General features: G+C 32.5%; 2 protein-coding genes across 4 annotated transcripts in view; one reads left to right on the top strand and one right to left on the bottom strand.

Moving 5' to 3' along the window:
* Window positions 1–27,671, bottom strand: part of LOC115891884 (cAMP-dependent protein kinase catalytic subunit beta-like) — a 43,154-nt gene that overhangs the window by 6,375 nt on the left and 9,108 nt on the right. The window contains exons 1-6 of one of the 3 annotated variants that reach the window (XM_030912497.1): window positions 25,978–25,992; window positions 18,937–19,106; window positions 9,996–10,148; window positions 8,160–8,389; window positions 7,806–7,971; window positions 7,407–7,574 (exon numbers count right to left, since the gene is read on the bottom strand). In XM_030912497.1, the coding sequence (XP_030768357.1) occupies window positions 7,407–7,574; window positions 7,806–7,971; window positions 8,160–8,389; window positions 9,996–10,148; window positions 18,937–18,951 (732 nt within the window). In that variant the 5' untranslated portion in view covers window positions 18,952–19,106; window positions 25,978–25,992. Of the gene's footprint in view, window positions 1–7,406; window positions 7,575–7,805; window positions 7,972–8,159; window positions 8,390–9,995; window positions 10,149–12,675; window positions 12,851–18,936; window positions 19,107–25,977; window positions 25,993–27,671 lie in introns of those variants that run through there. The other 2 variants (XM_030912490.1, XM_030912486.1) reach the window with 2 other exon arrangements.
* LOC115891904 (alpha-soluble NSF attachment protein-like) overlaps window positions 12,844–27,671 on the top strand; it is a 38,547-nt gene continuing 23,719 nt past the window's right edge. The window contains exon 1 of the mRNA XM_030912507.1: window positions 12,844–13,040. Within this exon, the coding sequence (XP_030768367.1) occupies window positions 12,936–13,040 (105 nt within the window). The 5' untranslated portion in view covers window positions 12,844–12,935. The remainder of the gene's footprint in view (window positions 13,041–27,671) is intronic.

The following is a 27,671-nucleotide window of genomic DNA, read 5'->3' as shown; positions in this document are numbered from 1 at the left end:
TTTAATATTTCGCGGAATAATAAAATTCTGCAAAAACGTTCTTAAGGCACTTTTTTAACCACAATCTAGTGACGTAGTCAGTTTTTTCTATGCTTTCTCTTTTTATCAGAAATAATGAAAAATATAATTTTTTAAATGGAAATCATAGTTGGCTATGAACTTAAAAAAATGCTGGCGTTTAACCCTATCCAACGATATAAAGTTATGTGTATTTATTTCTAAGAATATAAGAAATATTAGGTTTTTTATCTTTGTATCGAAGCGGGCCTTGATTTTGTGTTGACCTAGTTGCCTAATTATTTTTTATCACAATTTAATATTCTATATTTTTATTTATCTGCATAATTAAAGACTTTTGAAAAGGTAAATCAACATTCTATATTAGTATTACCAATTATAATTAAAGCTTCAGGGTTACAACTGAACTATTATGGACAATTTAGAGAGAATTGGATTGGAAAGACTGCTAGGTCCTGTGATTTAATCCCTTTCGACTTTTTTACGGGGGAAATTAAAAGACCTTATATATAAGGGAAGAACCATTGGGACGAGAGAAGAATTGCAGAAGGATACTAGGCGAGCTTTTGGACTTAGTTCCAGTTTGGACTTACACCAGTTCGCCTAATAAATCGCTGTAACTCTCTGCGCAAAAAATGTTTATTGTGTATTCAACAAGGAGGTGCTGTTTGAACATCTTTGGTGTTTTTTTTCGAAAACTATATTCGTGACTCAAAAAATACGTTTTTTTTTGTTTTGTTCTTTGTTTATTGTATCGATTTCAATTGTAATTACTAATACTAATATAGAATGTTAATTTACCTTTTCAAAAGTCTTTAATTATGCAGATAAATAATAATATAGAATATAAATTGTGATAAAAAATAACTAGGCAAATAGGTCAAGACAAAATCAAGGCCCGCTTTGATATAAAGATAAAAAACCTAATATTTCTCTCATTCTTAGAAATAGATACTCATAACTTTATACCGTTGGAAAGGGTTAAACGCCACCATTTTTTTAAGTTCATAGCCAACTATGATTTCCATTTAAAAAATTATATATTTTATTATTTCTGACAAAAAGAGCAAACATAGAAAAAACTAACTACGCCACTGGATTGTGCTTAAAAAAGCGTCTTAAGAACGTTTTTACAGAATTGTATTATTCCGCGAAATAAAAAAGTTATGGGCAATTTTCAAAATGGTAAAAAAATCAAAAAGACACTGTATCCCAGTTGGCAGTGAAAATATCAACAGGCTGTTTACGCCACTAACGTGTCTCAGAAATCGAGCCCATGATATCTATGTCGCTTTTGCTCTATCTAGTCAGGTAATAGGTTTTCTCTGTTAAAACAGACCAATTCCGACCACCCTGTATATTTCCGTGACATTTTACGTAAAAAATGTCCCTTGGTAAAAATCGCTACGAGCAACCGTTCTCAAGATATTTCGAATGGAAATAGTCAGTACATATCATTATTGACAAAAAAATAAACACGTTTAGTAGATGGTATTTGACTGAAATAATAAATTTGGAAAATTTTTATTCTTTTAAATTAATCATATTTTTTTCTACGAAATAATGGTGATAAAACAGTTTCTGTTGAACTTTTGACACAAAAACATTTCAAATTTATGATTTCAGTTTAATAACTGCTAGTCAACATGTTTAATTTATGTCAATGATGATAGGTCTTGATAATTTCAATTCCAAATATCTCGAGAACCATTCCTTGTAACGATTTTTACCAAGAGATCTATTTTACGTAAAAAATGACGTAAACTTATATTTTTTTACTCGCTAATTTTATACAGGTACGGACGAAAAGTTATTACTCTTCAAACCAGTTAAAAAATATGTAGGTGGCGCCCTCTATAAGTAGGAGTCCTATTGACATCAAAATAAAATTTCTCATCTCAAAAAACTCCTAGACACCAATTTTCATCCATATATTGACGTTACTTCAGAAATTATTTGGAAAAAATCGAAATAAAAGTGAAATTCTACACCCTGTATCTCCGAAACTAAGCATTTTAGAATATACATTTATACGAACTTTTTTACTTATTTTTATCTGCAGAATATGCTGCCGACGTTTCCGGAATACAGTTCGGACCACCCTGTATATAAAAAATTGCATATTACTTAGATATTTAAGGTAGTGATGGGATCACTCGAGTGAAAAATACTCGGTCATCCGAGTATTCATATCCTCGGTATGTCTCGTGTATTTTTGTCGATCCTCGAGGATTACTTGGCACGCAACTAACATCGGGTGTAGTGTACTGTCCTCGCTGCTCGCGACGATACAGTTGATTTTACGATTATGCTGAAACCTTTTATATACAGGGTGTCCCAGAAATAAGTGCAAATATTTTAAGGGGTGGTAGATCTCGATAAAAGAAACATATTTTCTCTTTATCGTTTTTCAAATAAGTCCAAAATAACGGAGTTATTTTGCTTTGAAAATTTTCAAAAAAAATATTTTTTGCTAAAATTTTGAGAACCACTGGATCTTTCCTGGATTTTCTTTCTTGTAAATTTAATCTAATACCTATGTTGCCATATTACCAAGAAATTATGTTTTTTAACTAAAAAAAATCGAATTTTCAAAAAAAATTTTTCGCGAAAAAAACCTCAGGCATGTTTCTGGGGTTGAACTATACTACCTATACTATTTCTGGGTCACCCTGTAGAGGATAGAGGATAACCGTTTAATCACTTGCTCGCATATCGCTCGCAATAACAGTCGGTTTTCAGTGTAGTAACCTGCATTTTTGAACACAAATACATTACTTATTTTTGTTTTGTTTTGTTTAGATGGGATATATTAATTATAATACTTATTTAAATTATAAAAAATTTTTCTCCATACTTTATATTTTAAGATTTATAGTTTTTTAACCATTGATATAATAATAAAATGTTGTTTTTTCTGTGTAATAATTCAGAATTGAAACATTTCAAAATTCATAATACGTCAGTTTTCGACTTTCAAAATTCCATTTGACAAAACCACAGTTGTTTATTTGGGTTAAGGCTTTGGAGATTTTGCTTTATTTGCATTTTTAATTTTCAATTTACGTGTTTTCTAGTAAAAAAACCTTTGCATGTAGTTGTACGTTGGGAGACTATATTCTGATGAAAGTATAATCGAAATTTAGTGTAATGGAACGTAGATATAAAGTGAATGATTTGCGGAATTTGCCAACAAGAACAATAACAATATTGCTGTATGTTTTATTTAATTTTTTTTCAAACAGTTTTTAAAGCGACAGCTGACTCGTTATAATATTTAAGCTCGGCCTTAAGTAAAATTTTATCAGTTAATATTTTTCTATTATGAGGGTTCACAAGAGAGAGAGAGGTTGAAAATCCGATACAATCATCATTAACAATTTTTTTTCGATTATTAGTTAAGCTGTGCCCAAACAATACAGTTGGTAAATTCAATTTTAAAACTGGATATTATGTCGCACAAAAACTTAAAATATGCACAATAACACAATACTACTACAATTTATTAGGTACTACAGTTTATTTTCGGTGAAAGTGCGCTATTAAAAAGTAAAACAAAATACAGGGTGGCGCACCTCATTCGCCTCGGTTGATTATACAAAAACGGAAAGAAGTAGAAACAAAATATTTTATGGGACATATGGGGAGGCAATGTGCCCAATTTAAAATTATTCTGAATTATACAGGGTGTTTCAGAACTAAGATTCATACCAAAGTTATATTTTTTCTTATGGAACACCCGGTATTATATTTTATTTTTGCATTCCTGGGCCCAAAAAAAGGCATTTATTATAAGGGTTAAATATGTTGAAATTCTTTGGTTTTTGAGATATTTAAAGATATTTAAATTTGCATGCTTCTATAGAATAGATTATTAACACCCGGTACATTCCTATTCAGAATTAATTATTGTGTTGAATTTAAAGGTAGAGAAATAAACTTTACTGGAAAATGTTATTGCTTCCTTAAATTTATATAGGGATATCAAAAATTGCTGATCTATTTTAAGGATTTATTTTACATAAAAACTTTGTTATTTCAAATACAACACCCTGTATTTTTTATAATAAATCGAAGCAGATTCAAATGCTCTTTCAAACTATATTAGGGTTTCCTATACCTATCTAGCTCAGATTTTGAATAAAGAGCAATTTTTCAATAAAATGGCAACCAAGAGGGCTAGTCTCGTCATGGCCAGTTTCTAGTGGCAGTTAGTAGCTATTTTCAAAATCGGAATTAGTTTATGGACTTATTTAAATTTATACCCGTTTACTTTTATTTGATTTACCTACAATAGTTTCATAAATAATATTTATTAAATATGTATTTATTAATCTATCGAGAAAAACGAAGAAGTAGTTCTTTGATTTATTTTACGATGACTTGTAGATATATGAACTTTCTATAAAAGGGACAATTACGGCAAATTAATTTTCTTTACTTCCAACAACAGATTTCTGCCTAACAGTTTTTTTATAAACCACACTACCAGCTCTACAAAATAGGACAAGTAATTTTTTAAAGGAACGCTTATCAGGACGATTCTTATTTTTGGATACCTTTAAGCATAAGTTCTTGAGGCCAAGAAGCGATTTTCCTCACAAAATAAAATCACTAGAGACATATCCATTCGTTCCGCCAGCAGATACTGCTTTATTTTTCTTGATAAAATAATGAATACTTACTTATTAAACTGTTGTAGGTAAATCTAAGTAACCTGTATAAATCATAAATAATAACGTCCATAAACTAGTGTCGACTTTAAAAATAGTTACTAAGTGTCACTAGAAAATTGCCATGGCGACACCAGCCATCTTGATTGCAATTTTATTTAAAAATCGCTTTTTATTTAAAATCTGAGCTAGATAGATATAGGAAACCCTAATATTATTTGAAAGAGCATTTGAATTTGCTTCGGTTTATTATAAAAAATACAGGGTGTTGCATTTGAAATAACGTTATAATAAGTTTTTATATAAAATAAATCTTTAAAATAGATCAGCAATTTTTGATACCCCTGTATAAATTTAAGGAAACAATGCCATTTTTCAGTAAAGTTTATTTCTTTACCCTTAAACTCAGCACAAGAATTGATTCTGAAAAGTAATGTACAGGGTGTTAATAATCTATTCTGTTGTAGCATGCAAATTTAAATATCTTTAAATATCTCAAAAACCAAAGATTTTAAACATATTTAACCCTCATAATAAACGCCTTTTTTTGGACCCAAGAATTCAAAAATGAAATAAAATACCAGGTGTTCCATAAGAAAAAATATAACTTTGGTATGGATCTTAGTTCTGACATACCCTGTATGTACATTTCAAAATAATTTTAAAATGTGCACATTGCCTCCCCACGTATACCCATAAAATATTTTCTTTCTACATCTTTCCGTTTTCATATAATCAACCGAGGCGAATGAGGTGCGCCACCCTGTATATTTTTTATCTCAATGACCGACCGCCGACAAATAAACAATAAATAACGAGCCCTTTTTAAAAAGCCATTATTTCCTAGAATTACTTGGTTTCATTTGGCCTGAAAGTGTGCTGAAAGGTTGCCAGATTCACCTAAAAGTCGGAGTTAAAGAAACAAAATCAGCACAATTTAAAGCAAAACCTATGAACATTTTATTTCCCACATGAAATTATACACGAACATATTAAAAATTATTAAAAAAGTGTTTAAAATAATTAGTACCTATTTATTTTTATTACAATATTATTTACGTCATTCAAGTACATGGCAACAGTGTGTTAAAAACAGCAAGCAAAATCACTCACACCCAGCGGCGATTCAGGTTTCGATCGAGATATTATACAGAGAAAATTTTATGACCGAGGAATCCTCGGATAATCATCCGATTATTGGAATCCTCGAGGATTGAATTCATCCGATTTTTCCCAACACTATATTTAAGTAATTTCGTCATTTAGCATCTACGTATATCAAACACATACCGACATAGCCATATAAGTTTAATAATTAAGGTACATTATACTATTATTTGTGAATAGTTCTCTAAGCACACAAAGATAATAGATGGATATTATTTATATAGTAGAGGAAGTGAAGGTATTTTGGAATAGTAGTTACAAAAAATTGCAACAAATTTAAATGTTGATTATTTTGAATAAAATAAATATCGTGCCTTAGATCTACATATGTTGTATGCGATACGAAAGTTTCAAGGTATTTAAAGTAATTTAAATGGATTTTTTCACTCATAAAAATAGATCAAAAAATCTCTGTCGACGTAACATGCAGGTAATTTGGAGTACCACCAAAAGAGCAGCAGATATGTTGTTTACATTAAAAAGGTAAATAAAAAATTATTAAAAAACTATCCAAATATTTATTAAAAGAGAAAATTAGGTAGAATATTTACAGTAGTCGCACACATATACGTTCCGGCATCATATCCGACACAGAGTGCACTCATGATTCGCATGTGAGGCACTGATCTCACTATTCTCCCCTTGTACCTTTCCTTCGCTGAAAAAAAAACATAATAGCTAAATTTGGGTTTTCCTTATTACCGATTCTGAACCGTCCTAGAACTGTGATACGCAAACGCAGAAGAAAATATGAAAAAAGTATTTCATTTGTGCATGCGCTGCAGATTTCTAGGACGGTTCAGAATGGGAAAAAAGAAGAACCCGAACAAAGCTACAGTCTCTTGTGGCTCTCTATTTGAATCAAATTCTGGAGCGAGTTCTGAGGAGGTCGAAATAATTCAGCTTGCATTAGATTCACTATTTGTCCTTGCTTTCTGATTTTTGCCCCTCTTACCCTACATATCTCCTACAATTAAGACTAGATTCTTAAACACCGGTCGTCTTCTATGTTAAAATCCATCAAGCAGGTTGAGCTACAGTGTGTACCAAAGAAATTTATATACATTATAGAATCGAAAAGCAGCAAGATGAACATTAATTTGGACTATTCCAAATTTGCATCAGTTATAGTATTCCAAATTACATGAAGACCTACGCCATGATCCGTAAAAAATATATATGCATTAACATATCGAAAAAATACATCTAACAAATTAAATTAATATAAACCAATACTTATCTGAAAACCCAATCAAAGTTAATTTAAATAAAAAATCGGGACAATGATTCCCGATTTAATTTCCACTAAAAAAGTTTTTATTGCGTCACAATTATTATTTGTCTACATATTTTTGCTCTGTACTATAAATTCAAGTAACTGCAAAATCTGTTGTCCACTAAATACAAGCCGAACTTACAACAAGTAGAACTTACTACTGTTTTTACCATATTTAAACAGACAGCGCCACGCATAGCTTCAATAAGTGAGTATTCCAAATTACCAACAGTATTCCGAATTACCCTCATTTCCTCTAGTAATTTTGTTACCTTCATAGGATCACTGGAAGTAAATGGTGGATAACCTGCTGACATTTCGAAAAGAAGTACTCCATAAGACCACCAGTCTATTGCTTTTCCATAGCCTTTGCTCAATATGATCTCTGGAGCTATGTATTCAGGAGTACCACAAAGTGTCCAAGTTCTACCTTTGACTATCTAGAAAATAATTTCAATTGCACATAACTATTATTCGTTATTTAAGTTGGTACATATTGTTTTGACTGTTGTCACAAATTGCTTATTTAGTTATTTCATATTTTGGACTAATAAAAATATATATTTTCTATTTTGTAAAAAGATTTAAAAGAATTTAGATATAGGCAATGTTAATTAGGATTATGCCTAATAGAGTACTAAGAGAAGATAAGTGAGTTATAAAGATATTACCTTGCAGAATCCCATATCAGCAATTTTCAAATATCCTTTAATATCGATTAATATATTTTCAGGTTTAAGATCTCTGTAGATCACATCACAGTAATGTAAAAATTCTAAAGCTAGCAAAACTTGAGCGGCGTAAAACTTAGCTAGACTTTCGTCAAACTTACGAGCTCTAAAATAAAAAATACTCATATAGCAAACCATTATTTACATTGCATTGCTATGGGTAGCTTAAAAGAGATATAGTTTTCATTACACAACCATGCAAAATTTTAAAATACACAAATATTTATGGCTCTATTTTTTATAATATTAAGAACGTGTATTTAAAAATATTATATATACTATACATGAACTTACCTCCGCAAATGTGTGAACATTTCTCCGCCATTAACGAAAGGCATGAGCAGATAAATATAGCTGTTGTCCTTAAAGCAAAATTCTAAAGAGATCAGAAAAGGAAATCTGGCTGATTCTAGAATTTTCTTTTCGTACAATGTATGCTCCACCTGTTTTAACTTCACTATCCTGATCTTATCTATTACTTTCATGGCGTAATAATTTTTGTTTTGCTTATGTTGCACCAAAAACTACAAACGGAGAAATTTAGCCCTTTCTGTGGTTTGCAGTATAACTTATCAGAAAGAATCATCAACAATAATTATGATAGTTGATAGATGAGTATTTCCGATGATATGGTCTAACAAATAATTGTTATAGGAGTTTTCAATTTATACAGGATGTCCCAGAAATAAGTGCAAGTATTTTAAGGGATGGGTATTTTAAGGGGTGGTAGATCTGGCCAAAAAGAAACATTTTCTCTTTGCCATTTTTAAAATAAGTTGATAATAACCGAGTTATTTAACTTTGAAATTTTAAAAAATAATGGTAACATTTTGAGAGTCGCCGGCAACAATCGATAATCAGTCGCAAATACCAAGCAATTACCAAAATATCTGCTTGTTCTATCTGATGCCCAGTGTTGACACATCGACTAGAATGATTTAAAAACGACTTGGAAAATTCAGATTAAAAGTAAAATCTTACTTAACATTAAAACATGCGACTTCTATAGGTAGCAGATCGATGAAATTAGGTTAGAGCGTCGTTTTATCACTTTACCTAAAATCGCAACTCTACACTTAACAGCACTTCGTTTCACTGCGATTCTTGACAGCACTACACTTACACACACGTGTATTTACCACAAAATAAGGCGTAACGGCGGGCCGCCACCGCCCGGACCCGCCTTTACGCATTTCCTGAACAATTTAAGTTGAAGGAAGACGAAGAGAACTGCCCAAAAACTCCTTTACATCGGTCGCCGATAATAAATTTCGGGGCGGGGGGATTTACATCTGCCGCTAGGCTGACGCCACGTTACCATGGAAACCGTGCAGCCGCTTGGCTCACAAATAGAAACATTTTCACTTCTAGCTTGTAGGCGCGAGCGGGCCTATAATGCTACTTTTTCGGCCGGAATTAACGATGCGGTGGACCTATTATGGAGAGGTCCGCCCGGAAAAAATAAATAATTTATAAAAAATTACCATTTTATTATAATGTATATGTAAATATATTAAACTAAATTAATATTTTAAGCAGTAAAGTTTTTTCTTTAATTTGAGTATATGTTTCGGTGAAGTGCCCCTTCACCTACTGCACCTGACGAGCCGCCACTGATCAATTTGCTATCTATAGCTATTTTGTTTTCTAATGTTAGGTAAGTTTTTACTTTTAATCTAAATTTTCCAAGTCGTTTTTAAATATTTCTGGTCGATATATTAACACTGCGTCGAACAAGCCAAGATCCAGGCAATTGCGATGTAATACATATGCGACTGATTATCGATTACTGGCAGCGGCTCTAAAAATGTTGCAATTATCTTTTTAAATTTTTAAAGTTAAATAACTCGGTCATTATCAATTTATTTTAAAAATTGTAAAGAGAAAATATGTTTCGTTTGGCCAGATCTACCACTCTTTAAAATGCTCAGCCTTTAAAATACTTGCACTTATTTCTGGGATACCCCGTATATATAATTATATATGCTGGAATAAACTAAATCCCTAGCAATATCGGGTAATTTTGATATTGTAGAGTTAAACTTGACAACATCGATTGTTTTTGCCCGTATTCATTTTGCTGTTTCAAATCCGTTTGTCAAATAATAGGTCATCTGTGTCTGAACTTACCACACGTCCAAAGGAACCAGTACCTAGCGTTTTAAACCTGTCAAAGTCTTTTAAACCTTCAGCTGACGATGGGGCGTTTTTCTCCCATCTCTCATAAAAATCCCTTCTTAACTTTTCTAAAATTTCACCATATCCGGTCCTTTGCCTCGACCTCTAAAAAGAAAATATTTCTTTTAATATTATTTTTCTGTGGGTACCATTAATCTTTAAATAAAACAACTACGAAAGTACTTAAATTCAAAACTTATTTTAATCCTACTTTCGCAACCTTATTTTTTTTCTTCATAATTAATTTTTATTTTATGCGCTTATCAAAAATAAATAACTGTAAAGGCAATATGAATAGAAATACTACAACTACTACTGGCATTACTCGCTGACGTGTATTTGGCACGCATCAGAAGATGGTTACGCAAGGCGTTTCCTTTCATGAGCTTTTCCATGACTGAAAAGCCCGATACGTGACGTTATCTCTCTTCCGCACCCGAAACTGGTTCCGAAACTAAAATAAACTTAACTAATATCGATTAGGTAGATCTGTCTTGAGAAAATATAAGAAATTAAATTAAACTGTTCACTATAAAGAGAGCACTGCCATAAATATGTTGAATAGAAGAGGCGCTAAGACACATACCTGCCTAACTTCTGTATTTCTTAGGAAGAGATCGCTCAGTGATCCATGATCCACACTGCTGACTTGTTGTTATAGAGGCTATTACCACAGTTTAAAGAATATAAATATATCAGTTGACCCACTCTTCGCCCGTATCAAAATTCCTCCCGCCGCTCCCCGCCTGTCTTGTAGACTTGGGCCAGTCTACATCTGTTGCTCGACGTGTACACAGCGTTCCAAGTTTATTTTAGTTTTGTTTTCGGTCCGACGCATAGGGTGAACCAAAAATAGTGTTTTAGTTGTTTTGTTCGAATTGTGAATAAAATGTCTTGTCATATTTATATTTTTTAAACTGTGCTATTACACACTGTAAGAAATTTGTTGAGTAGTCAGAACTTTTGCATAATTGCCCCAAAGTGCATTTCTATTTACAGAGTCGAAAGCTTTTTTTTCGTAGATATTCGCGGTTTTATATTTTATATGGCATTTTCCACAGTAACCGTTGAAAGAAATAATACTGCTTGTATCTGCGATACAAAAAATGTTCATTTTCAAATGCAGGTCCGTATTTAAAAAAATGAAGTTGGCCTCTGAATCTCACGAATTATCAGCTTATTTGAAAATCTAAAAATACTATCAGATAGCCCTAATAAATTGGCTATGAGAATGTGCAATTAGATTTTTGATTTTCTAAAAAGTAACGACAGGAAAAAACAAAATTGATTTAAATAAATCCGTTTTTTTTTTTCAAAAAACTCAGCAATCCTTGAAATTTTCAAAACTTTTTCGATGGCATCTTGGTGATCATCCCAAGACGCAACTTTGCCCCGATTTAACCATCTTCGTATCTATTACGGGTTCCGAGATAATAATGCTCGTACCTCGAATTTGTAGAACCCTGTATACAATATGCGAAATTTATATACAGGGTGTCCCAGAAATAAGTGCAAGTATTTTAAGGGGTGGTAGTGGTAGATCTCGATAAAAGAAACATATTTTCTTTTTATCGTTTTTGAAATAAGTCCAAAATAACGGAGTTATTTTACTTTGAAAATTTCCAAAACAAAAAGATTTTTTTGTTAAAGTTTTGAGAGCCACTGGATCTTTTCTGGATTTTCTTTCTTGTAAATTTAATCTAATACCTATGTTGCCATATTATCAAGAAATTATGTTTTTTACCTAAAAACTAAAAAAATTTCCAAAAATTTTTTCAAAAAATTTCGAATTCAAATTTTTTTTTTCGCGAAAAAACCTCATATGCGTGTTGAACGTGGGGTTGAACTATACTACCAGTTAAAATTCTTGCACTTATTTCTGGGACACCCTGTATAACCCGACCGAGTATCGTTTATGCGCATGCGGGTTTTAGTGCGGGTTGTAAAGTTGCACGATCCGGCTCATGTCCGGCTAACGCAAGAAAATACTCGTATGCCCTAATACAGTACTCAAAACAATTATCGCATATTTGAATAAAAATAAATATTACATGTTTCTAAATGAAACATGTATTTTTCTGCCTTTCTCTTGTGAGTTTTTTTTAGGATAATTAGGATACGCACTGGCATGTAATTTTTAATCGGCCGACTATTTAGTTGCATATTTGTAACCAATATATCCTTAAGCGCTTCTTTCAGATGGAGCGGAGCGTCCGCGATGGACCGTCCGTCGTGTTTTTTCAATATAGCCGTCGGACGGAGCATACGCGCCCATGTGAAATTGTTCATATAAACTCATGGTATTTGCTTGAAGTGGCGGACGCTCCGTCGCGGACGGTCCGCTCCATCTGAACGAGCTGTTATGGAGACGCGCTCTCATGCAATCAAATAGTCGGCCGATCGGCTCCATAAGTATGTATTGTTTTCACTTTTGCAACGAAATAGTCGGCCGACTAAAAATTACAGGTCAACGCGTAGGCTTATTGTTTCGTATTTCCTCTTTCACAGTATCCAAACTATTTAAAACTGTAAGTCAGGGAATTCAAAGTGTCTTGTTTTTCAAATTAATATTCTTTTTTAGAAAATATGCGATAATTGTTTTGAGTAGTTTGTTATTTAAAATGTATCTTACTGTCACCGCATTCGTCGACTTAATTATTTCTTTAGATTCATCTCTATGAGCATTCTGCGTTTCTGTCATAGCCATAACGTGTTATTTTGAATTCCAATCGATATTTCTATTAAAATTATTAGTTTCCTCCTAAAAACTAATTTTAACAACTTGTCAAGCGTATACCTGTATTAAACTGACATAGACATGTTCTGTTACGTTGACATAAAATTTACCAAATTTTAACAAAGTATTTTTGTGAACGAAAATCTGAAGAAAACATGGCGTCGCACATAGAAAATAAAGCCATTCAGCTAAGACAGGAGGCGGCGAAGAAATTGAATCCTTCTGGATTCTTCAAGACCTTGTTTGGAAACGGCAATAAGGTGAGATTAGTCATAAGGTTATACATAATTTATTTTTGTAAATAATTTCACTACAATTTTATATTATTATTTTTTTAAATTTGTTTACCTATTACAGTCACTGTATTTTCATTATTTTCTATCAATACTGTTTCGGATTCCCATGGTCCTTAAATTAAATACAGGATAAAAACACCTAAACTAATTAATTACACCACCAAAACTACAATTCACTGCTTAATTATAATGTATGACATAGAAATTTCAACGCCCAGTAAATGTAAATATATTTGTTTAATATTTCGGGAAATGGATGAATTTTTCAAACATATTTATTGAAAGAAATCCTTAACAATTCAATATTGAGTTACATCTCCACGTAAGTTTTGACATCATGTAACTCTTCGTGGCATGCTGCGAATCAGATGATCGATTATCTCCTGTGGTAGGTTCTCTCAGGCTAATGTTACCTTATGACATAGACGTTGTACACCCATTATAAGATGCGGCAACCGACTCAGCCTTCTACCTATCACATCCCAGACCTGTTCAATAGGCGGTAAGTCTAGTGACAATGAGCGGAAGAAGTTACATTAACTTGTCGGAGGAAGTTTCTAGTAACTGCAGCGGTATGTGGTCTGGCATTGTCTTGTTGGAAAATTGGATCTTGCAGTTGCTCAAGGTTTCTATCATGTTTCTGTCCAAAAACTAGAGGTGACCTGCTTCCAACTTACTTTACTTTTTCGTATCCGGATTATAGTTTATTAGCCACGTCCAATGCTTCCCGTTTAGCCAGCCACAGGTTGTCGAGGGTACATCTGTGGGGGCAGGCAGGACATTGAAGAAGATGGTCCATGTCCAGGAAGGCGCCGCAGTCGCATTTGTCGTCATTTCTGTCCAGCAAACCCCATTTGATCAGATTGGGTTTTACTGGGGCTACCCCTGTTCTGATACGGTTGAGCATTCTCCAGGTTTTCCAGTCGCTATAAATGCCATTTGGTGGGTCCTCTCTAAGTGAGTAGTTCATCCAGGGCGTGGCTTAGGAAACGGCGTCTGGATTTAAGTCTACTTGGGCCGCACTCTTAGCCAAAAATTGATTGACGAACATCGAAGGTTTTTTTTAGCTTCTCAGTATGTTCATGAGCTTTTCTGCTTCCAACTGATAAGCGCAGTCTCACGCTCCATGCACAAAAAAATTTGAGGCGCCTTTTTTTCGACCTCTGGTTCGCCTTAAAGCCCTACTGCCGCTACGACGTGTACGGCGATGATGTACAAACTACTCTGTCCAGTATGACATCACTGTAGCAGCATTCCGACCAATTCTGTTTCCAATTTCCCGAAAGGACATCCCAATGTCTCGTAGGGGTATACTATCCAGTCTCTGCTAATGCCTACTATCCTAACCTCATTCAAATTTACTTAATTGACAATACACGGCACGTTTTCTTATATGGGAAGCATTGCTAAACGATGTTTGCAAAATCCCAAAGGCCATAAAACTGAACATCCTCGAAATAAATCTTAAAAAAATATAATAAAATAAAACTTGTTTTTTTTAGCCGACCATACCAATAGGGATGGTAGGCTATTAAGATAGGCAAAAAAAAAAGTTTTTTTAATTTCACTCAAAATGAGTTATTTTGGTCCTAAATACAAAATATTTTCATGGTGTCTGTCTGTCTGTCTGTCCGTCTGCCGTCTGTAACACGATAACTCAAAAACCGCTGAAACGATTTTAACTAAACTTGGCACAAAAATACTGTGGCACCCGTGAATCTAGCCATTAGTTTTTGGTGGCGGTGGGGGGTTGGTAAGGGGGTATGGGAGGGGGTTAAAAATTTTAAAAAATCGTAACTCCAAAATTACAGTAGCTAGCGAAACGCGGTTTTCAAATTAAGATTAGGAATAATATTTGCAACAATATTTGTAATAACATCAAAATCAGTCAAAGTCGCAGTTTTCGAGATATTAACATATTTTAGTATGGGCGGCTATACGTGCCTCCCGGCGCCAATTTTTTAAATTTAAATAACGTCTGTTTATTTGTTATTATCGTTGACTACACTTCATGCAGGAGTCAACCGACAAAACATTATAAATATGATAAATGATGATCCGATTTTCCGCACTTTTATTCTAATAACACTATAAAACATTATTATATCGAAATTATTGTGTGTGGCCCGGCTTAACAACAATGGAGGTAAGATTGATGATGAACTTGGCTTCTTTAGATGCGGATACTATTCGACACTACCTTTCTTCATAGTATATCAAAGACTCTAGTAAAGCTCTCAACATTTCTATTGTGTATTGTGGTTACATTCTCTATTTAGCCCAAATTAAGCAACTGTGAATCAAACATAAATTTTCTATATTACAAAAAAAAACACTATTGAAATATCTTTTTTTAGTAAAATTTTAATAGATTTCATCTATTTTTTATAAATTATTTTTAAATACATATGCAAACCAATTTTTTTATGAACAACACAACTAAATGTACCGTATGATAAAAAAAAAACGGCGTCAGCGATGGCTATGAAATGAAGATCGCTGTCATTTTAATGTAAAATTATATGAGGAATGTCATTAATCGTCATTTCCAAGCCAACTGGACGCCTTTTCTGGATCATACGGTATAAACCTATAATGGAAAGTTTTTTGCTTCAGATACGAATGATTACTAAAACAAATTGTTTTTCAGTGAATATTAAACAATGCCCAAATTATACTATTTCTGGTACACAATAATTAAGTTGTTTATAGATACTTAAAAAGCAATTAGAACTTTTAGTTTACTTACAAGTTTTTTTATAAAAAATATGTACTAAAATCTCTCCAATTTGTTGATGATCCAAACTGTTAAAATTACATCATATAAAGTCAGACTTCAAATTAACAATTAGTTAATGTTACTACCTGATGACAATCAATATCAGTTTATAATAGACGAATCTGCTAAAAAATTAAAGTTCTTGAATGGTTGTATTTAGGCATTTTAAATAGTTTTTCTTTTTGTTTTTTAGCTTCTGGCGACAGGAAGAGATGTACCTTCTGAAACGTTAAGCATTTTTGTAGGTTAGGCAAGTTTGTGTTACCAGTGTTGCCAGTTTGTTACAATTGTAACATTTTTGTTACATTTTACCCATACTTGTTACATTGTGACATTAACGACTTAAATTGTTACATTTTACTATTTTTCAAGCTAATCAGCTTATTTTATTACTTCCACATCCCTTTAGAATGGGAAGTATAGTATCGGCAAAAAAAAGTCAAAAATCTTTTTTCCCTAATTTTTTTCAAAAATATTTCAGACTAAAAGCACGGCATATAAATCACACGGCAGGCCAACTCGCTTTGGCGGGAACGCTACGCGCATACCCTTGCGCACGCCGCCATTATGGGTGCCAGCAACAGAAATTAACCAGTGTCGTAGTCAGTCGTACTCTTTGTCATCGAGAACATACAGTTACGGCGGCTTTGAGTCAGTAGCGTGCGGCTTAATTTATTTCATTCTTTTCTTGAGTGATATATTTTGTTTTTTTATTTTTGTTTATTGTGTGTGATATATTTGGTTTTTGTAGTTTAGTAGTACAATGGAAGTCCGAAGTTCTTTTAGTTTTAATACTCAATCATTGCCTACGGCATTCAAAGTAATTTTTATTATTAGGTATCCTGCAAAATGACAAACAAGATTCATTTCTAAATTACTGTTTTTCTGATTATCCGTATCTATTTTTAATTTTTATGGATAGCTTATGACAATTCAGAGAGAAAAGAATAGAGGTCTCGTTGTTTTTTATAATAATGTTACGGATTCCGACGTAAACAATAAGGTCTGCCGTTTTTAATAAGATGTTTGCCAGATCATTTTGGCAATTTTCAGTACCCGTGTGTAATATTCGGACACAAAGTTTTTTAAATGTTTTTCTAAATGAATGAATTTATCCTGGATGGGAATAATGATAGGTTTACAAGATATTGGAATTACAAAAATTACAGGAATTACAAGATAAAGTTTTCGTACCAGTCAAATCTCGCGACAAGCTTTTATATAATATAAAATTCTGTAATGACGTTATAAGTCCATAATAAAAGTAATTTTTTTCTTTTTAATGTATTTAAATAAAACCTTGTTTTTAAAAAGTTTTTTTTCTTAAATTTATTTTTTACTTTTTAGTTATTCTGGTTTCTTAGTGCCACACATTTAAACTCAATTCTTTTTCTTAAATAACTTCCTATGGGCATCCTAATAATATGTATATCGATTTTCATTAAAAAAGGAGAACTTAAAAAAACGACAGCTGTCAAATTTGACAGTTCAAATAAAATGAAAATCGACTATGGGGTAGGGAGCATCAAATATATCAATTTTTATCAAAATCGGACAACTTTGAGATTTTTTTGACAGCTCAATTTTTTTTCTTTCATTTTAACCCATGGCCATCCTATATATAGATTTTTATCAAAATCGGACAACTTTGAAATTTTTTTGACAGCTGTCAAATTTCACAGCTCATTTTTTTATCTTTCATTTTAGCCCATGGCCATCCTATATATCGATTTTTATCAAAATCCGTGAACTTTGAAATTTTTTTGACAGCTGTCAAATTTGACAGCTCAATTTTTTTTTCTTTCATTTTAGCCCATGGCCATCCTATATATCGATTTTTATCAAAATCGGATAAATTTGAATTTTTTTTGACAGCTGTCAAAAATTCGGGTCATGCTTTGCAAGAAAATGTATTGCCATCGGGACTGAACCTACATGCCAAATTTCAATTTCCTACAATGAAAGGAAGTGCTTCTAAAGATTTGCCCCGAACAAACATACATACAAAGCAAGTTAAATAAAAGCTTGTAAAATAAGCTAGGGACTGCTTTCCATTAGTAGAGATACCTCTTACCATAATAACATTAGACACCCGAGCTGGTTTAAACTCTCTGTTCCCGATTCCCCTTCTGGTCCTCAATACATACAATATTATCACGACCACTATTATAAAATAAATTGCACTTGATGATATTATTATTATATTATGATGAATATTAACAAAATTTGCTATGTCCATTGATGGACATAATTTGTACGTAGCCTCTTTAGATTGTTCAATAGATATTTTATTGGGTATTTCTTTAATTCTTGTTTGTAACTCCTGGCATGTTTTTTAATTTTAATTGTCTATTCTCTACAGTTAAATGTTTAATTGATTTTTTCATTGTTACTTTTCGAGGAGTATGCGCGGTTAACGATTCATTTGTTTAGATAAAAGTATTGTGTAAATAAAATTTAGTTTCAGTCAATTACATTTTTTTTTAATACGACCCTGTCTATCAATAGTTTATTTTCTGGGAAATTCTTTGATACGTTTTAATCCGGCCCTGACTCGGCACCCATAATGGTGTTTTCAAGGTCAAATTTTATAGAAATTTAAAACAATGGGATCTGGGCAGAGTTAGCCTGCCGTGTGATTTATATGCCGTGCTAAAAGCATGATCCTTATACAAGAATTAAGGTATTTTGCAAAGCATACCTATATCATAAAATTCTTATATATTTTGTGTTGATAAAAAAAAGTTACATTTTATTGTAATTTGTTACATTTTAGGCGGTTTGCCTGTTACATGTATAAAACTGCTTCTGGCAACACTGTGTCACAAACTGTGTGTTACTAGTAAAAGCCACTGCCAAGCTGGTTTCTGCTTGCAGTGGTGTTTTTTGTAAAAAATCTAATACTAATATATTATAATCGTAATAATTAATAATAACTTGTAATAATCTACAAAAATTAAAAATTTTTTTTTTTGTAGATTTCATTTCCAGTGGTAAAAAACGGATATTTTTGAGAAATGAACCTGCTACAAAGATATATACATTATTCCTTACTGAAATATAATTTGTTTTACGACTTACCTTTAAAAAATTCATCCTTCTTATAGTTCCCGTTGTTGAATAACCATGAATATTATAATAGCTATATTCTTCAGCTCGTTATCATCCATAAATCTTCTCCGACAACCAAAAACATTTTATCACATTCCAATCCATAACTTTTACTGCACTGGCTAATACTTAGGCTAATACTAAAAATTCAAACATAAACAATTCTTTTAACAATTTTAGGTCATTTACTAATTTATTTTTTACCGCACTGATTTTAAACGATTGGCTTTAAGTCGATAATTACCTACTTGTTTTTGTTAGCACATAATAATAAATAATCAAAATGAATATGAAACTTTGAAAATGTTTTTTACCCAAAAAATGGTAAATAAGTATTCTAAATGTAATAATTACTTATCGTTAAAATATAATATGTAATAAATAAGTGTAGCATGGCAGTGGCGTTGCTTCAGATTGAAGCAATAAGTATAAAATTAGACATAGAAAATCTGTCTAAATAATGGCTCGCCGTTTATTAATAAAGTCATCAGAGAGATTTACCAATTTTTATTTAAAATATTCATAATAGTCCGCAACAAAAAATGTTGCTTGCTTTTTATAAACGCAATCAAAGTCACCTATATTTCATATCAATTAAACCTTTAGTTACGTCAAATACGTAGAATGGCTATAGAATTTCAATGCATTTCCTACATAAGTCTATCCTTGTGTTGTAGGAGGTTTGACTAAACAAGGATGAACTTATGTCTTGAAACTATTCGACACGATTTTCTGTCCTTCAATACTGGGACCTAAATCCTCTCATTGCTCTTATGGGGAGGCCGTCGTATATTTTATTTAAAGGTATTTGAGTTACGTAATCGAGGACGCGATTTATAAATTCATTGTTGTCAACCATGCAGATATTGGAACCATGGAGCGCCAGGCTGACGAACTGAAGTTTAAATTTCGCGCTGAGGATTCAGGTGGTAGTTCTGCTGTAAAAAATGTTGCCGCATTTATTTATTTATTTCCTGACATTGTCATTCGTTTTGACACTTTAGTTTCGTATTACGAGTTTTTGGTTTAAATAAAGAGTATATGACAGTGATACTTTTAAGTTTAAAAATGTTTACTAGCAGACCTGGCAGTCGAACATTGTTCTTTTTAGAACCTCTTTTAGTACGGAGGGGTACAAGATTAGAGACAAGAGAGCTTAACAGCCGTAAAAATCTCATCGCAATTCTATTAGAATATTTTAAACGGGAAACTACTACCTACATATGTAATATACTAGATATATTATCGAGATATTATGTTTTTCAACTGGACAGTAAACAGCGGCACTCAAAAGTTTCTCCAGAAAATGTCCAGAAAAATATAAAATTTTCAACCTTTCTTTGGCAAAAAACCTCACGGGCGTGTTTCTAGGTTCGAACTATCCCTTAAAATATCTGCACTTATTTCTGGGACACCCAGTATTTAAAAAATTATAAAATATACAGGGTGGTCCGAACTGTATATTTTTTAATTTTTTCGGCAGCATATTTTGTAGATAAAAATAAATAAAAAAGTTCGTATAAATGTATATCGTAAAATGCTTAGTTTTGGAGATACAGGGTGTAGAAGTTTCATTTGTATTTCGATTTTTTCCAAATAATTTCTGCAAAGTCAATATTTGGATGAAAATTGATATCTAGGAGTCTTTTAACATGAGAAATTTAATATACATTTATACGAACTTTTTTACTTATTTTTACATGCAGAATATGCTGCCGAAGTTTCCGGAAAACAGTTCGGACCACTCTGTACATAAATTTATAAAAATATAGAAAAAAAACAAGTTTTGTGATGCAATAAATAGTTTGTGGCATGTAATAAGTCTCTCTTTTTAACAAACGGAAATAAGCTTCATATATCTACAGGGTTAGTTGATATATCTACTTGATATATCTATAAAGTGAGTAAAGAATAAGTGCAATATACTACCCCTAACACTAATAGCAATTTAGGACTCGAGAATTAACTAGCCCTATCTATACTATCTCTAAAAAGTTTTTTTTGCATATTATGTGATGTTCTATCAAATTGTATACTCGTATATACAGGGTGTTTCAAAACAAATGCGAAAAACTTCAGGGGGTGATTCCTTGTTCAAAATAAAGGGTAGTTTGCTTTATAAACGTTGGGTCAAAAGTCAACCATTAGGGAGATATCGCGATACAAAGATGGCGGAAAAATAATAATTTTTTATCTTGAAAACGAAAAGAGATAGACTAATGAAATTTTACGGAAGCATTACTCTTATGAAAACACACTTTCTGGCAATTTTTTCACTTTTTTAAAATGAGTGGAAGGGGCTGAAATAAACTACCCCTATCATTCTTGTTAATGAAATTTAAAGTAAAATCTTATCAAACACATGCAAAAAAAATTAATTTTGATAGTTTAGTTTATTTAGAAACTTTTTTATCTCTTGTGTTATCTCTTTTTTTGATAAAACTCACCGATTTAAAATTAAAAAATAAAATGTAAAGCATTACATGGCAGGACAAAAAACATTTTTAGATAAAGAATCTAGTTGGCAGCTGTAATTTTTTTAGGAAAAAATCTAGTCGGCCGCTGTCACTTTTTAGGATGTTTCTAATATTGTTTTATTTGACATTACCCTACTGCAATACGTTATTATCTAGATTATTATTATTATCATTATTATCACTAGATTCTTAATCTAAAAATATTTTTAGTCCTGACACGTAATGCTTTACATTTTATTTTTTAATTTCAAATCGGTGAGTTTTATAAAAAAAATACAAGAGATAAAAAAGTTTCTAAACAAACTAAATTATCCAAATTAGTTTTTTTGCATGTGTTTGATAAGATTTTTCTTTAAATTTCGTTAACGAGAATGATAGGGGTAGTTTATTTCAACCCCTTCCACTCATTTTAAAAAAGTGAAAAAATTACCAGAAAGTGTGTTTTCATAACAGTAATGCTTCCATAAAATTTCATTAGTCTATCTCTCTTCGTTTTCAAGATAAAAAAATAAGAACATTATTTTTCCGCCATCTTTGTACCGCGATATCTCCCTAATGGTTGACTTTTGACCCAACGTTTATGAAGCAAACTACCCTTTATTTTGAACAAGGAATCACCCCCTGAAGTTTTTCGCATTTGTTTTGAAACACCCTGTATATCTTGATTTGATCTAATGTTATAATGGTATTTTTCACATCTTAAAAGAAGGTATAACGGAAGTAACTTAGTTTTAATTTTCAAGGGTGTCCCAATATTCCGTGGACCTACAACTACTATGTATATTCGTGTCAAATACTCGTCAGCGAGTAGTGGCAGTACGTATGTATATTCGGAATCAAAATAAGTTCATTGGACACAATTTTACCTCTATACAAAAGTACTTCATTTGTCCTCTAGAGGGCATCAAACTTTAGAAAACCCCTACATAAATTTTAGTATAGAGGATCAAGCACCCTCTGAAGAATTAAGCGATAGCAAGCTTGGTCTATTCCTTATTAATATTCAGTCCTTAAGACATAAAACAGATGAATTATATCTTTTACTAGAAGAACTTGAATTTCCAGATATCATTGCCATAACTGAGCACTGGTTGAATTTTGATGAGCCTGTGTTTATTAAAAATTATACCACTGTAGCCAGATTTGATAGAACAAATTTTTCTCATGGAGGTACTATGATAATGTCTTTAAACAACGACTTTTCCGAGGTAACTAGGTACAATGATTTGTTATCTGAAAAAAGTATTCGAATTTTCCATTGTCCACCATAATGCTTATGACCTTTACATTATTTGTATTTATAGAACACCTGACTCTGACGTGCAATTATTCTGTCATAATCTACTAAGCTTGCTTGAGTCCCTGCCCTTGAAAAGCAAATTAATTTTGTGTGGTGATCTTAATATTGACTTTCTTAGTGTATGTGCTGCTCAGGAGTTTCTTCAGTCCATTTTTGATTCTTTTGAATGGTCATGCATGTAGGCTCACCTACCAGAATATCAATACCAGTTCTAGTACTATAGACTATGTTGTGTCATCTTTTGATCCTAACTCCATCGCCTGCAACGTCTTTAGCTCGGGTCTCTGATCATGAAGCAGTTTTAACTGAATTTTCGATAAAGTCCAAAATCAAAAATGCCCCTCGTAAATTATGCCGTATTTTTTCAGAAAAGAATGCTCAAAAGTTCGGCCACTTATGTAAAAACAACCAACTGGGATACTAGCTCTTATGATGTCGACACCGAATTTTCTATTTTCGTAAAAACATTAACCAGTCTAGCGTTCAAATCCTTTCCTCTTAGGCCTATAAAAATAAGCATAATAAACCTTGGACCACTAAAGGTCTACGCATATCTTCTAAAAACATGCGTTCATTATCTCACTTAAAAAATTCTCAACAGTCTCTTCTTCCACAATTACGTAAAACTATACAGAAAAATTTATCATAAGACTATAAGAGCCGCTAAGGACCTTTATTATAATAGGAGAATAGTCAATTCTGGTAATGTTGCTAAGGAAACATGGTCTATTGTGAATGAGTTGAGAAACAAAGCTTTTCTTCGTCTAGCAATATCTCTACCTCGCCTGAGAACCTTAACGATTACTTTGTAAATGTAGCGAAAAACTTAACTAATACCATATGTCCTCCTCATGATCCACTTTCTTATCTCTCTAATGATAATGTAAACTTACACAGTTTCTTTTTTTCGCCCGTAGTTCTTGAAGAGCTTCGGAGTACAATTAATACCATCAAAAATAAATCCTCTTCTGGGACCGACGGGCTAACTTTAAAAATGTTTTCGAATCTGCCAGAAAGCACTCTGAATCACCTAACAACTTTAATAAACATGTCGTTCCAAAATGGTGTTTTTCCAAAATGTCTTAAGACGGCAATAATCATTCCTCTGCACAAAGGAGGAGACAAAGATGAAGCTTCTAACTATCGCCCAATTGCACTCCTTCCAACGCTATCTAAGATCATAGAAAGGTTGGTTAAAAGAAGGCTGGTATCTTTTCTGTTTAAGTACGAAATACTTACTGAATATCAATTTGGATTTCTAAGCAACAAGTCCACAAATGACGCTATGTTTTCCCTCCTTAATAAAGTTTACTCCAGCCTAAACAACCATCATTCTACAGCAACAATTTTCTGTGATTTTTCTAAGGCGTTCGATTGTTAATCATAAGATCTTAATTAATAAACTGCAGCACTATGGGTTCAGGGGATCATCTCTCGGATAGTTTAAGTCGTATCTGAGCAACAGAAGTCAACTTGTGAGGGTGGATACCACGTTGTCTTCTAGAAAGCCAATAGAATGTGGAGTACCACAAGGCTCAGTACTAGGCCCTGTTTTGTTTCTTCTTTTTATTAACGACATTGCTAACATAAACATCAGTGGCAAAATATGTCTTTTTGCGGACGACACTAGCTTCACTTGGAGCAACAAGGACATCGCGGCACTTCATAGGATTATATCAAATGACTTAATCACCATTAAATCTTGGTGCGATTCGAACCTCCTGAGTCTCAACATTTCTAAAACTAAGGCTTTGTCGTATAAAAACTCGTTGCAGCCTTTTGTACTTGACAACACCACCATTGACGTCGTAAAATCCGTAAAATTCTTAGGGCTTGTTGTGGACAATTCTCTGAAATGGGACATACATATCGAAGCTTTGTCGAAAAAATTGAGCTCTGCCTGTTTTGCATTAAGGTCTGTTTCTAAGGAGCTTAACTTGTCAGTGGCTAGAACTGTTTATTATGCACTTTTTGAGTCGCACCTCAGGTATGCCCTTCCATTCTGGGGTACGTGTTGTGCGGCTCAATTTGACCGCATTTTCAAGCTCCAGAAGAGAGCTGTTCGATATTCACTGGGACTAAACAGCAGAACTCATTGCCGGGGCTTTTTTAGAGAATTAAAAATATTGACTCTTCCTTCCTTATTTATATTTGAATCCGTTTGCCTAATACGTAAACATGTATCAGCTTCTCAAGAAAGGCCATCTCACACTTATCCACTCAGGAACGCGGAGCAAGATCTTTATCTACCTACCCCACGCTCAGAGTTAGTTAAAAGTTCAATATTATACAACTCGAAAAAAATGCACAATCACCTGCCATTTGAAATCAAATCCATAACATCATTTTTTTCATTTCGCAAAGCATTGAACTCTTATTTACTAGACAAGGCTTTCTACGCCGTAAATGAATTATATTTGAATTGAAAATCGAATTTGATCTTGAAAACACTGGTCTAATGTTTGCTATTGCTATATTTACTAATGACATCGAAATTAATTTATTTAGAGGTCATTGATATTTTGCTATAAACTGGCTAAATATTTTTGAATATTATTTTATTTTTTTTGTTCTTTGACATTGTAAACATTTATATATGTTTATTTTAACAATAAGACTGACAATATTATTTGTATAATGTTTTGTATTATCTTTTGTTTGTTTGTTTGTGTACCTTGTTATTTTTTACTTTGTTTGTTAGTTTACCTTTGTCCACAAATTGAAAAATTTTTTGACAATAAAGGCATTTATTTATTTATTTATTTTTATTTATAAATATTTTCCAACTCCACCTACGACAGAGTTTCTTTTCGTAAAATGGTCCCTCTAGTATTTACTACACATTTTGTATCTTGCTACCATCGCCTAGTTTTTGGAAAAAATTCTTTGGAGAATTTATTTTTTCCAAGGCAGACCTCTAAAATATAAAGGGAGTTTTAATATTCCGTGAACATAGAACAACTACGTATTTTTGGGATCAAAATAAGTTAATTGTACATAATTTATCTTTATACAAAAGTGCTTCGTTTGTCCGTTAGAGGGCATCAATCAAAAATAAACCCCAACGTTAATTAATTTAAAAATTATTAATTTTTTTAAGCTTTTCAAGAAGCATGAAGATGAACTTATTTTGATTCGTGGTAGATCCATGGTAGTTTAATGTACAGGGAACATTGGGACACCCTGTATACCAGACACCGCCCCTAAAAATATTTGCACTTATTTTAAACTTACACTGCATATACGACAACGTATATAGCCACTATTTAGATAAAATTAATAATAATGAAAAGGCTATGCAAGAACTTTTTCTGCGCTTTTAAATTTGTTTCACTATTCACTACAATAAAGTTCACATAAAAACTATATACTATCCCCCCTATCTAAAAAAAATACTGTCACACACACCACTCGCTACTAACTCATCGCAACTTTCTCAAGCCGTATATTTCAAAGACTGGACGGATGGACGCTCGCTAATGTCCGCCGTACGTGCATCATCCATCAGACTCGATGTTGTACCCAGCTAGTTTTAGGTTCATTTAAGTAAAGCACGCGACTTAATAATGTACCGTGTACCGCTGATCGAATGGTTTACGTTTGCTATGTACGGTATCTCAATTTAATATTGATTAACCAGAATATATGTCCCCTACCTTACAAGGTGATCGTCGAGTTGGCTTCGGCAAATTTTGAACATGTAGAGAGATATACGAGTGACAGGAGAACAAGCTAATCCCGGATAAAAATGGGCATAAGCCTCAGAGTTATAAGGCTATTAAATAGATTTAAAGAAATCGATCTACGTACAAGTGTTTTGGGCCTTAAATTTCTTAATTGGTTTATTGGATTGATTTTTTTTTATTTGTCAAAATTTATATTCTTATCCACAATCTTGCTTTTATATTTTTATCCACAATAATGTTCAGTTAGGAGTTTCATCCATTCTTATGAAGCGTTTAAATAACTATTCCATTAGTGTGTTTAGTGGAATACTGAAATTAAAAATGTATCTTAATTATTTGACTTTTTAGTATTTCTTTCTCAAGCTTAAAGCAACCTGTTTAATAGCCTCAATAATTGTTAGTCGTTAAGAAAGATAAATCAGTGAAAGTTCAACAACAACAAAAACAAACAGCGCTTTATTGTACAAAAAGCCAAAACAGCTTCATCGACAAAGCACCCACAAACAACAAAATCACAAAAAAATACAAACAACAAAAAATACACAATACAAATAATATAATTCAAAAAAAAATTAAGGCTTTAAAATTACAAAAAGAATATACATGGACAATTTTAGAACAGTACGCAGTAAATAGATATAATTTTAGAGTTATAAAATATTAAATACTTGACCTTTGACCAGTGTGTGAGATGATCAAAATTTTAAAATTCAAAATTGTTCATAATTAAACATCAACAAAAAAGTCGTTTACCGCATATAGCTCTCTCCAGTAGGTATGATTTTAGAGCTTTGCGAAATGCAATGCGGGAAAGAATGAAAGCGACTTGATATTCAAAGGCAGATGATTGTACATTTTTTTGGCATTGTACAGTATTGAACCTTTAACTAGTTCTGAGCTCGGGGTTGGCAGATAAAGATCGTGCTCTGCATTCCTAAGTGGATAGTTATGAAATAGCCCTTCGGGAATAGCAGATATGTGCTTGCGGGTTAAGCAAACGGATTCAAAAATGAATAAAGAAGGAAGAGTCAGTATTTTCAAATTTTTAAAGAAATTTTGGCAGTGAGTTCTACTGTTCAGTCCCAATAAATATCGAACTGCTCTCTTTTGAAGTCTGAAAAGACGATCAAATTTTGTTGCGCAGCAAGTACCCCAGAATGAAAGGGCATAACGAAGATGTGACTCAAAAAGGGCATAATAGGCTATTCTAGAGGTTGAGAAGTTAAGTTCCTTAGAAACTGA

The sequence above is a fragment of the Sitophilus oryzae genome, unplaced genomic scaffold (assembly GCF_002938485.1).
Source record: "Sitophilus oryzae breed Bouriz unplaced genomic scaffold, Soryzae_2.0 scaffold_1009_pilon_pilon, whole genome shotgun sequence".
Lineage (NCBI taxonomy): Eukaryota > Metazoa > Arthropoda > Insecta > Coleoptera > Curculionidae > Sitophilus > Sitophilus oryzae.
Note: the sequence above shows the minus strand (reverse complement) of the source record. Positions and strands in the feature narration are given on the sequence as shown.